At 36.1% G+C, this 17,681-nt stretch overlaps 1 protein-coding gene across 4 annotated transcripts in view; it reads left to right on the forward strand.

Annotated features, from left to right (window-relative positions):
- MRPL22 (mitochondrial ribosomal protein L22) overlaps positions 1 to 14,335 on the forward strand; it is a 33,560-nt gene extending 19,225 nt beyond the window's left edge. For all 4 annotated transcript variants that reach the window (XM_057491087.1, XM_057491078.1, XM_036911002.2 and 1 more), the window contains 4 exons: positions 2,600 to 2,665; positions 3,428 to 3,505; positions 4,884 to 4,953; positions 14,038 to 14,335. In XM_057491087.1, the coding sequence (XP_057347070.1) occupies positions 2,600 to 2,665; positions 3,428 to 3,505; positions 4,884 to 4,953; positions 14,038 to 14,249 (426 nt within the window). In that variant the 3' untranslated portion in view covers positions 14,250 to 14,335. The remainder of the gene's footprint in view (positions 1 to 2,599; positions 2,666 to 3,427; positions 3,506 to 4,883; positions 4,954 to 14,037) is intronic.
- Positions 14,336 to 17,681: the final 3,346 nt, after the last annotated feature.

Raw genomic sequence — 17,681 nt, forward strand, 5'->3', positions numbered from 1 at the left:
TAACAATAAATCACGGATTTTTTTTGAGTGAATAATCCTTTTTAGGACAAATCATGACTTTTAGAAAATACCTTAGCATTTTCTGACTTTAAGTAATATTTGGTAAATTGGCATTTGGCAAAGTGATGTATCAGTTATGTCTGTTATGACTGAAATATTAATGCCCTTTGTAAGTGCCTAGTTTATTAGCAGGAATAATTTGCTCACCTGCCCACATAGTTCACACACTGTGCCATAATGTGCAATAACTGCTACACTTGCCAATCTGCTAGCTGCAAATGTTTTAAAAATTATTTGTATCTCTAGTTTAAAAGAGACCCAGGTAGTATTTGCCATTCTAGCTTATTCCAATCTTCAGCACTGAAGTATGTAGTTAAACAAATAACAGTGTATGGGGTAGTGAATAAATCCTGTAGCAGTAAGTTAAAATCAATATCACCAATTTAGGCATGTTTTAGGCCACTCTTATTATTTTTAAGACTACCATCCTAATTCAGCTAGCACCAGTTTCCAAAAAATATAGATTCCTATGTAGACTTTATCTTACATGTGGCTTCTTCATGGTAAAGAAAATAAACCAGAGAGAAATTAAGGTTTTCTTCATAAAAGTCATACCTTGTTAACTTGGGCTTGAGTTTACTTTTGAATATCTTTGAAGAAAGCTGTTAAATTAAAAGTGTAGTGAGGATATAATAAAACTATTTGAACAACCATTTTTATAAGAGATGTATTTTTAATTTATGGATTACTTGATAAACTGATAGTAAGTGATGCTTAGAAGTCATTAATGGGGGTTCCATAGGCTCTAGTAAGGACTTTTATTAGATGACACTTTTTGTTGTTTGAATACAACTTTGTGAAGGGAAAAGAATTTCTCAACTCTTAATGCTTTCATTTCTTGTAATATAAATTAACTTCTTTAAAAGTTATTGGTTTAGACATTTGATAATTTATGCTTACTTCATTTGAATAACTATTTTGTACATTATATCTTCAATTAACTTTTACCTAACTTACTGTATAGGTTGGTTAATAGCAGTGACATTTAACCAGGCCTTCTGACCTCCAACTTTGCTGCCTTATGTATTTGTTGTGATAGGTTTATTTACTGAGAATTTTGTCTGGCTTATCTTTAGAAAATGCTCTTAGACGTTGCACCTGTGTAATGTAAATGTTGAGCTTTTTAGTTTTAGAAGAGCATGATTGAATAACTTCCCCCCTCTTTTTGTAAATACTTGATCCTTTCTTCCCATGCTCTTGCCAGGATTACACTATCTTTTTTTCTTAATTTGTAGATAATCATATACAATTCAGGGTTAGAGATAGCCCACCATGGGAAAGCAAGAATTGAAAGGTTTCTATATAAAAGATTTTATTGAGTGTATTAATTCTGCAGATGAATATTATCAGTCATGACAGTTGTTCTTCCCTGTGCTCCCCAGGATGCTTTATTGCTAGAAATGTAATTAGGCCCTTGCTACAGTTCTTAGCCTGTCAGCTTCTATTGCAACTGAAATGAAATCTGTTATATATTAAAAGATGGCCACTTGAGAAAACTCTGCTGTTGCTAAAACATTTGAAGGCAATCTCCTTGCTATTATTTACCTTGACAAATGTTTTCTGATTTTTTTAAGTGGCAGTATAATAGTGAAAGGAACGTGGGTTTTAGAGTCATGGGAACTTTAATAAAGATACACCTGCCAGACATTGTACCAGATGTTGTATTAGGCCTGTCACATACTTCCCTGTATGGCACTTTGACTTCTAGCTTTGTCTCAAAGGCTTTGCAGTCCTGGACAAGTCATTTGATTTCTCTGATTTTTTCTTTGTAACATGATGATAAAATGTTCCCTCTCCCAACTCATAAGAGTTAAGATCGAATGAAATAATGAGCTTGAAAAGTGCCTTGTGAACTATAAATTGTTTAATGGATGATGATTAAAAAATTAAATATAAATGCCACTATAAATAGAAGATAATAAAAGCTAACATTTACTAAGGTATCTTACCATGTGCTAGGGATAGTAAAGTGCTTTCTTTACATAGGTTATTTCATTTACTCCTTATTCTAGTTTTATGAGATAGGTACTATTATCTTTATTTTAAAGAAGAGGAAATGTAGGCAGAGAAAGGTTAAGTAGCTTGGCTTCTGTAGCTAGTAAATGGTATAGCTGGGATTCAAACCCAGGCAGTCTGATTCTAGGACCTATGCTCTTGACCATACACCTACAATATTTGTCCATTTCACCATTGTTCTCCTCACAAGAAAGCTTTTTTTTACCCTTTTTTCTGTTCTTTTAGCCAGCTAAATGTTTTCAAATATTTTCATTTAAATCTATTTATCCCTCTTGATAGAAATGTTGTAAATTTTGTCACAAATTAGCTATTTTATGGTTTCTACTTATCCCTTAGTAATATTTTTAACAGTGAGATTTTGGAAAAATACAGCTTTGTAAAGGGAAAAAAGATCTCCAAATTCTTAATGTTTTTATTTCTTGTGGTAGCATCTTCTTTAGGCATAGAAAGTAAAAATTTTATTAACAGTATGTTATTGTCATTTTGATAAACTTGATAACATTTTTCCCCCCTCATCTGTAAGGAAATCTACCATTGTCGAAGGCAAATAAAATACAGCAAAGACAAGATGTGGTATTTGGCAAAACTGGTAAGTTAAAATTACTATTACATATAATACTTAAGAAAGGAAGCTTTGAGTATTCCCCCAGGATTTGAAAAAATGAAAAAATTTCCCACAAAGTGAGTAATATAATTATCTATTCAGATAATTGGCAGATAACCCAAAAATGGTTGCTCAGAAGTGAGTTTTTTTGTGTAATTTTTACCTTTTTTCTGAGAAACTAAAACATGTTGGATATATTGATACTTAGAACAAAGGCATCAGGAATCTGGTTGTAACCAGAGAATCCAGGAAGCAAACTTACTTATCTGTAAAAGTTGGTTCAAACTATTTCAAAATTGTTGCTTTTTAAGTTTTCTCCCTAGAAAATGAAATTTATATATGAGAGTTGATGAAAGAAGCCAACCTTTATGTAATACAGTTGTCCTAAAGGAAGAGGAGATGCCTTTAATGCCTAGTGTGGTCCTTGTCAGCCTATCATGCCCGCTCTCTTTTAAGTTTACTGAAATTATTATACTGTGTGTCTTATGGTTAAATTTGATTTTGGCTTAAAAAGGAAGATATCTGTTATCAACTTGTTTTCTTCTCCTTTGCCTGTGTTAGTTTTTTTGATTTATGAAAATCTCTCCCCCTTACCCGGTTTTATTGAGATATAATTGACATATAACTAATTAGCAATTTTTAGAAGTTATTTGGATTATGTAAAGCTTTTACTTTTCATTGAAAAAGGAACATAATCTTGTAAACTAATTTGTTTATTTTTTCTTGTCTGTTACTCTTTAATTCTAGATCCGAGGAATGTCCATTGACCAGGCTTTGGCTCAGTTGGAATTCAGTGACAAAAAAGGGGCCCAAATAATTAAAGAGGTGAACCAAGATGTAGAGGGAGGGAGCACATAGCTGTCTTGTAGGTATTAGTAAGCTCAGCCTAAATCCTGAATTCTGTGAATTCCTGGTATAAATGCATACTTTATATAATAATGATTTAGGGCACTCAATTTTATTAATATCTTTATACCTTAGGAATATTATATGCTTTAACTATTTTTTTTTCTGAGATGCCTTTATTTGCACCAGACATCTATGTGTTTATTTATTCACTGTCTGTCTATGAAGTGATAAACCTTATTTTTAGTGATTTGGGGCTTGATACACTTTTTAGAAAATTTTTTTTTTTTTTTCCTTTTGTCACTTCCACAACTGAGAGCTTGTAATTTGATAACTAATTGAGTGGAAAGAACACTAGACTGAGACTCAGGAGACTTGGAGTCTAGTCCTTTCTTTGGCAATTTCTATTGCAATTGTATGGGCAGACACTTAACCTGTTTGGTTCCATTTTTCGTATTTGCAAACCAGATGGGACTGATTAGATGAAGACCCTGGTACCTGTAAAGGTAGCTGATTCATTATGTACAATTGTGCTAAAGGTATTCGTGCTGACTCATTCTAGGCACATGAGTGTTCTGGGTTGAGGACACCTGGGGATATCAGCATTATTTTCTATACTTCAATCAGTTGTCACCTAAAGTCAGATCTTATGTTTTCGGTTTGGTAGTTGAACAGTTGAGATTGTTGTATTCAGACTTCTAAGAGGTTGCATTGGAGTGCCTATATTTAATTCAATTAACAATGCAATTACTAAGTATCTATTGTGTGCCCAGCTTTGTACTACTACGTTCTTTGTCTTCCAAGGAGTGATCTGATTTTTTTTAATTTCTGAAAACAAATTATCCTATTTTAAAAAATGTGTTCTGGAGGAAGTTAATTCAAAATATGTATAGAGTATAAATTTAATAATTCTTAAAGGAAATTTTCAAGTATGATTTTCTTTACTTGTCATATGTTGTTAACCGTTATTTTGGACCCAAAGTTTAAACTTTTTAGTAAGGTTTAGCTCTTGAGCTTCTTGAACTTCCGACAAGTCTCTGACTCAGAGGCGTAATGTTCATTACCAGGGGTATAGCTACCAGCGCTGCTGTCTCCTCCTCTACAGCTTACACAGGCCATTTAAAACTTGGCAAGATGGGCTGTGTTCCTTGCACCTGCAATTATTGTCTGAGGAAGGAAGCTCACTGTATCCCTTCTCCTTGGTACCATTGTCATTTGATATTCTCTTTTAAAAATTCACTCTAAAATGGAGGCTTGTGATTAGCAGTCATATTTTTGAGGTAACAACAAGAAATGAGAAATTTAAATCCATTTCTGTTCAGGGTCTTTCTGAATGCCTTTCTTTTCCTTGCTAAAGGTTCTCTTAGAAGCACAGGATATGGCAGTGAGAGACCACAATGTGGAATTCAGATCCAATTTATATATAGGTAAGGTATTTAATATTCTTAGCATTGGAAAATGTCTTCCAATAGGGATGCTAAGTTCTTTATCTAATAAGTCTTTGATACCTAACTGGGTTTGCCAGTGCAGATTGCCGGTAACAGCTTGTTGCAGCTTTCAGCATGCTGTTAGTCTGTAATGCTTTACCTGTTCTATAATGAGGCTGAGATCATGAAATCTGTTGCCAATAATTATTTAATAATGGATATCAAGACGGTACATAGAGTAGCCTTTTAATTATAATAAAACTGAGGAAGAACATAACTCATTTTTTATAATAATTTTTTGTCAACTTGAAGTAAATAATGGATCATAAATGGACTTAAAAAAATCTTTATTTGTAATGTGCCAAGCCAGGTGCCTGATCCATAAAGGTGTCCTTTAATGTAATCTTCTAATTGTCAGAATGGAAAGTCTGTTAAATTGTAAAAGCCGAGGGGTTTAGAAGTCTCAGATGACCCAGATGTGCTTGTTCCCCTTTGTTATTACATCCTGAGGCATTATCTCTGCTTTTATATGCTTGTTCCACAACAAATTAAATTAATGTAAGTGAAAATGCTTTGGGAAGCATGATACACTGTACAAATGTAAGGGATTTTTTTTGTAGCGTACCTTCACACAGCTCTTTTCCAGAAAGGTCGATGTTTATTGCAAAGCTCTCTTACCCCTCCCAATACCACAGTAAAGTAGATCACAAGTTGGAGTTAATGTTTTCCTCTCACTTCAGCAGCAGTTACTCCTAACCTCAGCAGTTTTGTAATCAAAGATGTTGATGAAGTAAAATTTTCCCAGTTTGCTAAACCTACATAGAAAAAGGACTTTTATCCAAAGATACTTTAAATTCAAGGTATGGGGAATTGCTACTCTCTGAATGGAGGGAAAAAGGCCGAATAATTATGGGGGAAATTAGTTGTGCTTTATGATTTTTTTTCAACAGAGTAAGAAAAAATATAACTAAATTTCACTTTGTCTCATAACCTCTGCCCTGCTGGAGATATTTATTCTGGCTGAGTTAAAAATCTCACCTCAACTCTCCTGGAATTGATGGTGGTTAACCACACCTATTTCTGAAATTGAAGTAGATTATGATTTTATTTCTTTTTCTTATACAATTTTTTTATTAAGGTATTATTGATATACACTCTTATGAAGGTTTCACATGAAAAACAATGTGGTTACTACTTTTATCCATATTATTGAGTTCCCCCCAAAGCCTATTGCAGTCACTGTCCATCAGTATACTAAGATGCCACAGAGTCACTGCTTGTCTTCTCTGTGCTACACTGTCTTCCCCATGATCCCCCCACACCATGTGTATTAATCATAATACCCCTCAATCCCCTTCTCCCTCCCTCCCCACTCACCCGCCCCTGCCCATCCCCTTTGGTAACCACTAGTCCCTTCTTGGAGTTGGTGAGTCTGCTGTTGTTTTGTTCCTTCAGTTTTGCTTCGTTGTTATATTCCACAAATGAGGGAAATCATTTGTTACTTGTCTTTCTCTGCCTGGTTTATTTCATTGAGCATAATACCCTCCAACCTCATCCATGTTGTTGCAAATAGTAGGATTTCTTTCTTATGACTGAATAGTGTTCCATTGTGTATATGTACCACCTCTTCTTTATCCATTCTTCTACTGATGGACACTTAGGTTGCTTCCATATCTTGGCTATTGTAAATAGTACTGCACTAAACATAGGGGTACATATATCTTTTTGAATCTGAGATCTTGTATTCTTTGGGTAAGTTCCTAGGAGTGGAATTCCTGGGTCAAATGGTATTTCTATTTTTAGTTTTTTGAGGAACCTCCATACTGCTTTCCATAATGGTTGAACTAGTTTATATTCCCACCAGCAGTGTAGGAGGGTTCACCTTTCTCCTCATCCTTCCCAGCATTTGTTGTTAGTCTTTTCTATGCTGGCCATCCTAACTGGTGTGAGGTGATATCTCATTGTGGTTTTAATTTGCACTTCCCTGATGATTAGTAACGTGGAGCATTTTTTCATGTGCTTGTTGGCCATCTGAATTTCTTCTTTGGAGAACTGTCTGTTCATATCCTCTGCCCATTTTTTAATTGGGTTATTTGCTTTTGGTTCTTGAGGCATGTGAGTTCTTTATATATTTTCAATGTTAACCTTTTGTCAGATATGTCATTTACAGATATATTCTCCCATGCTGTAGGATGCCTTTTTGTTCTGCTGATGGTGTCCTTAGCTGTACAGAAGCTTTTTAGCTTGATGTAGTCCCATTTGTTCATTTTTGCTTTTATTTCCTTTGGCCAAGGAGATGCGTTCAGGAAAAAGTTGCTCATGTTTATATTCAGGAGATTTTTGCCAATGTTGTCTTCTAAGAGTTTTATGGTTTCATGACTAGCATTCAGGTCTTTGATCCATTTTGAGTTTACTTTTGGGTGGGATTAAGCAATAATCCAGTTTCATTCTCTTGCATGTAGCTGTCCAGTGTTGCCAACACCAGTTGTTCAAGAGGCTGTCATTTCCCCACTATATATCCATGGCTCCTTTATCATATATTAATTGACCATATATGCTTGGGTTAATCTCGAGTCTCTATTTTGTTCCACTGGTCTGTGAGTCTGTTCTTCTGCCAGTACCAAATTGTCTTGATTACTGTGGCTTTGTAGTAGAGCTTGAAGTTGGGAAGTGAGATACCCCATGCTTTATGCTTCCTTCTCAGGATTGCTTTGGCTATTCAGGGTTTTTTGTGGTTCTATGTGAATTTTGGAACTATTTTCTCCAGTTCGTTGAAGAATGCTGTTGGCATTTTGATAGGGATTGCATTGAATCTGTAGATTGCTTTAGGCAGGATGGCCATTTTGACGATATTAATTCTTCCTACCCAAGAGCATGGGATGAATTTACATTTATTAGTGTCCTCTTTAATTTCTCCTAGGAGTGTCTTGTAGTTTTCAGGGTATAGGTCTTTCACTTCCTTGGTTAGGTTTATCCCTAGGTATTTTATTCTTTTTGATGCAGTTGTGAATGGAATTCTTTTCCTGATTTCTCTTTCTGCTAGTTCATCATTAGTGTATAGGAATGCAATGAATTTCTGTGTATTACTTTTGCATCCTGTAACTTTGCTGAATTCAGATATTCTAGTGTTTTTGGAGTGGATTCTTTAGGGCTTTTTATGTACAATATCATGTCATCTGCAAACAGGGACAGTTTGACTCCTTCCTTACCCATCTGGATGCCTTTTATTTCTTTGCATCGTCTTATTGCTGTGACTAGGACTTCCAGTGTCATGTTGAATAAAAGCGGGGAGAGGGGGCATCCTTGTCTGGTTCCCTATCTTAGAGGAATAACTTTCAGCTTCTCGCTGTTCAGTATGATGTTGGCTGTGGGTTTATCGTATATTGCCTTTATTATGTTGAGGTACTTGCCCTGTATACCCATTTTGTTGAGAGTTTTTATCATGAATGGATGTTGAATTTTGTCGAATGCTTTTTCAGCAACTATGGAAATGATCAAGTGGTTTCTGTCCTTCTTTTTGATGTGATGGATGAATTTGATGGATTTTCTAATGTTGTACTATCCTTGCATCCCTGGGATGAATCCCACTTGATCATGGTGTATGATCTTGATGTGTGTTTTGAATTTAGTTTGCTGATATTTTGTTGAGTATTTTTGCATCTATGTTCATCAGGGATTTTGGTCTGTAGTTTTCTTTTTTTGTGGTATCTTTGTCTGGTTTTGGTATTAGAGTGATGTTGGCCACATAGAATGTGTTTGAAAGTATTCCTTCCTCTTCTATTCTTTGGAAAACTTTAAAAAGAATGGGTATTATGTCTTCTCTTGATGTCTGATAAAATTCAGCAGTGAATCCATCTGGTCTGGGCGTTTTGTTCTTGGGTAGTTTTTTGATTAGCGAGTCAATTTCATTGCTGGTAATTGGTCTGTTTAGATTTTCTGTTTCTTCCTGGGTCAGCCTTGGAAGGTTGTATTTTTCTAGAAAGGTTTCCATTTCTTTTAGGTTATCCAGTTTGTTAACACATAGATTTTCATAACCTCTAATATTTTTTTGTATTTCTGTGGTGTCCATTTTGATTTTTCCTTTCTCATTTCTGATTCTGTTTATGTGTGTAGATTCTCTTTTTCTCTTAATAAGTTTGGCTAAGGGTTTATCTATTTTGTTTATTTTCTCAAAGAACCAGCTCTTGGTTTCATTAATTTTTTCTATTGTTTTATTATTCTCAATTTTATTTATTTCTTCTATGATCTTTATTATGTCCCTCCTTCTGCAGACTTTGGGCCTCATTTGTTCTTCTTTTTCCAGTTTTAATAAGTGTGAATTTGGACTATTCATTTGGGATTGTTCTTCCTTCTTTAAATAGGCCTGGATTGGTATAGACTTTCCTCTTAGAACTGCCTTTGCTGCATCCCCCAGATGTTGAGGCATTGTTCTGTTGTTTTTAGTTGTCTCCATTATTGCTTGATCTCTGTCTTAATTTGTTCATTGATCCATTGATTATTTAGGAGTCTGTTGTTAAGCCTCCATGTGTTTATGAGCCTTTTTGTTTTCTTTGTAAAATTTATTTCTAGTTTTATACCTTTGTGGTCTGAAAAGTTGGTTGGTAGAATTTCAATCTTTTTGAATTTACTGAGGCTCTTTTTGTGGCCTAGTACGTGGTCTATTCTGGAAAATGTTCCGTGTGCACTTGAGAAGAATGTGTATACTGTTGCTTTTGCATGTAGAGTTCTATAGATGTCTGTTAGGTTCATCTCTTTTAATGTGTTGTTCAGTGCCTCTGTCTCCTTACTTATTTTGTGTCTTGTTGATCTGTCCTTTGGAGTGAGTGGTATGTTGAAGTCTTCTAAAATGAATGAATTACATTCTATTTCCTCCTTTAATTCTGTTAGTATTTGTTTCACATATGTAGGTGCTCCTGTATTGGGTGCATATATATTTAGAATGGTTATATCCTCTTGTTGGACTGAGCCCTTTATCATTATGTAATGTCATTCTTTATCTCTTGTTACTTTCTTTGTTTTGAAGTCTATTTTGTCTGATACAAGTACTGCAACTCCTGCTCTTTTCTCACCCTCTCTCTCTTTACTACAATTACTGAAAAGGATTTAAAAGTAAATTATATTTTATTTGTATCTGAATTCCACACAAAGTTTTGTCTGTCAGCTGGAAGCCCATATTCCTATGAAACTGAATAAAATTGATTAACTTTGATTTGATATTCAGAGCATGAAAGGTCATCAAAAGGTTTTAAGCAAATGGTCTTCTCTTCATCCTTTTATACTTTTCCAGTGATTCTAGGCCCTTAAATTATTTATTCATGCTGCTGTGAGAACAAAATGTTTATGATCAACTTCGATGGCCCTGTATCTTCTGAGCTGCCATTCTGATTTCCCTCGGCATCTATGAAATGTATCAGAATGTAATCAGTTATACAAGATTGAGATTTAAAATAAGATATTTCAATTGAAAATCATGACCTAGGAGATTAAAGATGGTGGCATGAGAGGTAAGACAGAGGACTGCTCCCAAAACCACATATAATTCGAAAATATAATCAATACAACTAATCAGGAAAGAGCAACAGGAAAAAACACCAGACTGCATACACCTGGAGATAAAAACAGACCTCATGGAACACGGTAACGTACCAAAGCAGACGGAAGAAAACATGGGAAGATTGATTACTTCTTTGACATAACTTCTTGTAGAGTAATATAAGCATGTATAGGTTTTAACAAACTACTAATTATTAACAGAATAGGAATTTTCTGTTAATGTGAATTAACAGAATAGGAATACAGATACATAACAGAATAGGAATTAACATTAACAGAATAGGAATACAGATACATAACAAAAGCAGACCTGCAATTACCAGCCATATCCAGTGAAACCAAGAAAACCAGTTAGGCACCCTAGGCATTTGTGAAAACTTATCAATAATATGATGGATATTGTCTAACTGAATTTGAATATTTTGAGAAAAATCAGACAACTTAAAACAACACATTACTGGGAACTGTTCACATCCCATATGTTCTTTTAATAGTAGATAGTCTATAGTCGCACGATTTTGGAGCGCTGCAACTTGCACTTTTCCTAATTCTTGGTTGAGTGATCATATATTTCTTAAAGCAGTTTAAAACATAAAACTACAGTAGTAGTCCTTGGAAGAATACATAAATTATCCTTTGAGTTGGAATTAGTAATATACTATTACTAATATATATATACTTGGAAAGCTTTGATTCTTATTTTAGAAGTTGAGCAAATTTTTACAGAGATGTCTTTATTGAAAAAATGTTACTAATTATCAGAGGATGTATTTCAAAGTCATTTTTACTCCTTGTTGAGAATGAACTTTGGGGGCAATACAAAAGGAATGTAAGTTTGGTTGAGGAACTGACTTTTACAGATGAAACAGAGGACTTACCTAGAAAGTATATGGTTTGAGACCAAAAAGAGTAATACAGGTAAATGGTATTGTTGGAGTCCAGAAGAGGAGGTCAGTAGGGGTTGGAATAGTTATGGGGATTTTCTAGAAAAATCTGCCTTTGGAGGATAGGCTTTTGGGTATCCAAAGGAGAATCCAGGAATAAAGATTTCCTAAGTGGGGTAAGTACATAAACTAAGGCACATAGTTGGAGTAAGCAGTAATTGTGTGGTACAATGAATAGAATAGTGTGAAGGAAGTAGAGTGTTGACTTAGATTAGATAAAATTGGAAGGGTAGACTGGGCCTAGATTCTAGAGGGCTGAACATGGCAGGCTGTAACATTTAGTTCAAACTACCTAAGAGGAACCACAGGAAGTTTCTGAGTGAGAAATTGAGGTTATTAAGGCATTGTTTTAAGACTGTTAACTATAAACTTTGGTTTTGAAATTGTGCTGTGGGGTCTCAGGTTTGGGAGTCCTGGGCATAACAAGGGCTCTCTGATGTCTTGGTCACTGCTGTGTCCTTGGAGCCCAGGATAGTCTGGCACTCAGTAGGAAATCAGAAATACTAGTTAAGTGAATAAATGGCACAGCTTTGGATGTCTCCCCACCCATGTGTGAGATGGAACAGATCCATATGACAGTGGGCATCTATGTATTGTTTCACTTTAATTGGAATGGTTCCCTACATAAGTAGTTTGAAACCCCCAATATATAGAATTAGTGGAGGGGAGACCAGAAACCAATTTGGAATCTATAGTTTAGGTCCTGATTTCTGGACCTCAAAGTGGCTGTGTTGTGTATTCCCATTACAATGTATTAAAGTACCCTGGTTCAGAAGAATTAATGTTTTCATTTTGACGTAATAAAAAAATGATGGCATTATATGATGTAAGATAGGTGAAATTTTATAGCTTTAAGATGAAATCACAACTGGCATTAGCAGATACTGGGCATCTATTTTGGGGGAGATGAAAGGAAAATGGTTATAGACCCTGACCCTGATGCAATTGATCATTGTATTTTGATAAGGTTATGTAGTACTGCACAGTTAGTTGATTTTGATACTTACTTCACTGGAGTAGTATTTCTTATCATCCAGGTATTTGGAAATTGGTGCTCAAGTTGAATAGAGTCACCATATTGGCTAGAAGCAGCCATCATGTTTATAAAATGCACTGTAGAAGTTTTCTGTATTTTTCCCAGTGTCACCATTCTTATTTGTAGGTTTCCTGATGGGTATCCAGGGAGCTTAGTGGTGCACTGTTATAAAGTGATTTGTGTAATTCTGCTTTCTCTTTGGAAATTCTTAAACACATTTCTTTAGTACCCAGTTGATGAAGTTGATATAAGGACAGTAGCACTTTCCTTATCTCACTGAGACCCCGGGCAGTTTTCATCATCACTTTTATTCTTACTTTCTCTTTGGTTGAGCTGTGCTGCTTCTGTTCGCACTCATGAGAGAATCATAGTCAAGTATGTACTTGGATATAGTCCCTGTACTTATAAAGTTATATCACAGTAAGTATATAAGAATGGTGAGCATTGACGTGGATTGATTTGATATATATTATATAGATTTTTGCCTTTTTAAAGGGATTATTGAATTAACTCTAATGTTAAATAAATTCAGAAAATACTAGAAGTTGGTTACTGCTTTGATTAACTGTGGGTGAACAGCTGAACAGATTTCTTCTTATGTACCATTTAAAAGATTTCTTCAAATTTTACGTTATCAGTCTGATACACAGAATGGGAGAGAAGAAAGGAGGAGGCTGTCATGATGTGGGAGTTCCTGAAACAGGCTGTGAATCAGAATTACTGGGGGTAGTGGGTGTGTGGTGGTGTTTGCTTAGAATATAATTTCCAAGGCCCACCCCAAATATATTAAATTTGATTCTCCAGAGATGGGGTCTCAACAACTACATTTTAGATACGTTTCCTAGGTTAGCCAGACATAGCTAGCCTGAGTACCAGCATTTGGGAACCATTGCTTCCAGTGGCTTCTTATACACTTAGATATCACTTCTTTACCACTCTTTACCTCAGCCTACAGGGCTCTGTGTAATCTTACCTTGATCTCTGATCTCTTTCCCTCATTTGTACCACTCTTCCTTTTGCTTACTATGCTTCAGCAGCTGGTTTTCTTTCTATGCTTAAAACAAGCCAACATTTCCACCACTGGGTGTTGCACTTGCTGTTCCCTCGTCCTGGAATACCCTGCCCCTAGATATTTGCATGAGTGATTTATTCTGATCTTAGACCAAATGCTTCTTCCTGAAGGATGCCTCTCGATAGCCCCTACCTCACCCCCCAATCTAAAGCTGCCCTGCAGCACCCCGTCAGTCTCTGTCACATCACTGTTTTTATTCGAGCACTTGTAACAATGATCATGTTTATTTTCTGTTGCCTCTAGAATGTATACAGGCAGGGCCCTTGCTAGTCTTGTTTACTCTCTTTCCTCCAAAACCTAGAATAGTCTGGCTCTTAGTAAGTACTTAGGAGATACTTGTTTTGAGACAGCTTGCTTTGCCCGGCCAGTGAGCTCACGTCGTGTGATACAGTTGAAGGAAGGATTGCTCTGCTGACCAGGCTGCAGTCTTCTTGTGGATACCACCATTTCCTGTAATTCTCTTTTTCTTCCCTGTCTAGCTGAGTCTACCTCAGGGCGAGGCCAGTACCTGAAACGCATCCGATACCACGGCAGAGGTCGCTTTGGGCTCATGGAGAAGGTTTTTTGCCATTACTTTGTGAAGTTGGTGGAAGGCCCCCCACCTCCCCTTGAGGCACCAAAGACAGCAGTTGTGCACGCCAAAGAGTACATTCAGGAGCTTCGCAACCGGACCATCATTCACACCCTATAGTGGGGGAATTCAGATTCTACATTGTAAATATTTTGCCATTTATTTCCTAGAAACAAACAAAAATTAAAGACAAATGCTTTTTATGATTTGCCATTGACTTATTGCAATACCAAGTACAGCTACTAGCTTATATGAGTATTTATAAGACTTTGCCCATCTCTCTTGAGCCTCTGGGTATATTTATGCATTTGCAACTTGGAAAGGGAAATAAATCAGTTTCAAACATAATAGGCTATAATTCAGAAGGCTTTTCTGAGTACTCTTTAAAAGGAATGTAATTCTCCAACTAGTGTCCTGCAGCTAGCAGTTTTGATACTGGACTTGATTAGAATGTTATGGGATAAGAAAGCTTGTCATTACATTATTTCACTTGATTTCCTTTGGTATTGCGAAGGGGTGATGGAGGTGAGTGTAGCTGAATGTTGTTTCATTGCAGTGTTTCAGGGCATTTGTATTTCTTTTTTTTATTTCTTTCCATTGTTGGCATAGGCCAGTGGGTGAGGGATTATATTTTTCTTTACTATTTTAGCAGTAATGTGAAATTACAGGAGTTTACTAGATATCTTAATCTAAAACTCTAAAAATGCTTTAACTTAGTTTTCTTCTAGTTAAATAAAGACTGCTATCGGGTCTGCTGCCAACAATGCTTTACATTGCCTGGGTATCTTGTTTAGGATTGATTCATTTTTCAGAGTGTATTCAATTCCCAAGTGAGTAATTGAACCAATCTCAGTACTGCATTCTAAAATAAGGCAGTAGGTGGCACTTATCACTTGTTAACAGAAAATTGTCAGTATTAAATTAGAGTGTTCAGCACTCCCTGGCTCTCACTCATACATGTATTTTCATTGACAAAAAGCACTCTGTTCTCAGCCCTAGTCTGGTGTTACTCAAACATTTTGTATGCAGAAGAACGTGGGTACTTACTTGTTAATGCAGACTTATGGATCTTGCCCAAGTAATTCCTATTCACTAGGTCTTATGAAAGGCCTGTTCCAGAAATCTGTGTTTTAAACAAGCATTTACAGACCACGCTTTGAGAACACTCCTCTGACCAAATGAAGAATGTAGTTTTAGTGCCATGTTTTATGATGGCACCAATATAGTGACAATTTACTGGGACCACTTTATTTGCCAAGCTCAGTATAGTATTTTACAGAACTCTTCACAACATCCTGCAAGCATAGGTACTGTTTTGCTATTTCATAAAAGAAGAAATCAAAGCACTCAAAATTTGAAAAAGTATCTTAGGGTCACCTAGTGTGTAAATATTGGAGCTATGATTTAAAGGAGGTTTGTAAACTACCTGCTTAGATAACGAATATACAGGTGGGTTTCATGCCTCTCCAGGTAACTAGTGTGTGGGTAAAAAGGCAAAGGTCTGAGTAGAAGGAATAAGCCACAGATTTAGGACAGATTCATTCTGGGTCCTAAGCTACTGTAGCATGGAATCATGTAAATAATGCTGGAATGGTAAAAGGTGACCTTCATTATAGTCCTGGCCTGCTCGTTAACCAGAAAGAAGACTTTACGCAGGTCTGTTCTCTCCTGGGCCCCCATTTCATTCATCTCCAAAACAAGTTGTTCAGTGTTCTCTGTAGACCACCTTCTTCAGAATTGCTTGAAGAACTTGTTAAAAAATGCAAACTTCTGGGCCTTACTTTGGGGTTAAGTGAATCAGAATCTGGTGTGGGAGACTAGGGGACTTGAGCTTTTTACAAATGCCCCTTGATGTGCTTGCTGGAGAATCATTGGTCAGAGGGTCTCTGCTGTCTTTCAGTGCAGATGCTCCATGATTTTTAGCCTCGGAGTTCCTACTTTTTGGGTGCAACTAAGACAAGCAGGCAATAATGTGGGCTCCATAACTATAAATTACATAAATGAAGGTGCTGCTTCAGTCAGGCTGTTAGAGCTATTCTGAAAGAGTTAAGGACAAAACAGAGCTTGGATTCTAGTGGGGAAAGTATGCTTGTGATCTATGGTTGATACTTCATTTAAAATTGCTTCTGGTGTGTTACAAAGTGTAGTAATAGCTACACTGTGTAGTACTAACATGGCACTATGTGCCTCAAACTGTTTTAAGTACTTTATATACGTTATCTCGATGAATCTTTCCCTCTGTGACTGGTGCAGAGTACATCTGCTTAATTTCCACGGCTGAGAGTACATAACATAAATGATCATTGTGGTCCCCATTTAAAGTTTAACTTTAATATTCAGGAATGAATGTCAAATAATTATTCTTTAATGGCAATCTCTGAATGATTGTAATTTCCTTCTTTGTCAGAGAATGATGATGAACTTAAACTTCTTGTTGGGGTGCACATTCAGAAAGTGTAACCATCACATTTGTGTAGCTCAATAAATGATCAACTGATGGATATGCCCAAGTAACCAGGTGAAGAAATAGAACATGACAGCAGCCCTGAAGTCGCTTTCATGCCCTGTGCCAGTCACTATCTACCTCTCTTCCCCAAAGGTAGCCCTTATCTGGACTTCTAACATGATAGATTAAAAAAAAAAAAGGTTAGCTTTTGCTTTTTGTCAACTCAGTATAATTTATTGGCCAGCCATTAAATGTGTGGTGCTAAGGATACAGGCAGTGAAAGAGGAAACAGCCCCTGCCCCATGAAGCTCACAGTCTGATGGGAGAGACATTGTAAATCAGTAATTGCAAGTGTTTACCTGGCTGAGTATATGAAAATAGAGGGATGGGGCTGTGGGGACAGAAATCAGGGCCCTCTGAAAAATAGTTACTGTTTTTTTGGAAAGTTTATTTCCTTAGAGATAAAATGAGGGAAAAAGTGTAAATATGGCAAAGTCATATGAATCAGCAGAGAGTTATATCAGAATACCAACTTGTGTTTTGTTTTTAACAGTATGCACATGAGCGCCACTACATCCTTCCACAAGTTAAGATGTATGTGAGATGTGGGATGCAATGGGGAATATATTGTCTTTGGAGCTGATTCAGATTTACCAAACTTTATTAGGCTCCGGCTATGCCTGAGGGCTAAGAAACGTGAAGTATACTGCAAACATTGCAAAATAAAATGTATGTGGTTTTCTGTAAGTGATGAAAAATAATCAAGAGTTTTTGCATGCATTTCACTTAAATACAGAGTATTAAGATTAAAACTAAAAATAAAAAATTGTAGTAACAATTTTAGTTGATTAAGAGGGGGTACAGTCATATATGTGGGTTTAAAACAGGAAATGTTTTTGGAGTTGGTGAGCTCCCAACAGATTCCAAAGCAGGGGAAAGTTGCTTAGGTGACATTATTAACACTTCTAGGAGTAGTCGTCTCTTCTTTAGCTGCTGTCTCCTATATCACTGTCTAGGGTCAAACCTCTACATGAGAGCATCAAAGTTCTAGCCCTTATTCTTAAACCAGCCTACTGTGAATTCTGTTTATTGTTTAGGATATATCT

Source organism: Manis pentadactyla, chromosome 2 (genome assembly GCF_030020395.1).
Source record: "Manis pentadactyla isolate mManPen7 chromosome 2, mManPen7.hap1, whole genome shotgun sequence".
Classification (NCBI taxonomy): Eukaryota; Metazoa; Chordata; class Mammalia; order Pholidota; family Manidae; genus Manis; species Manis pentadactyla.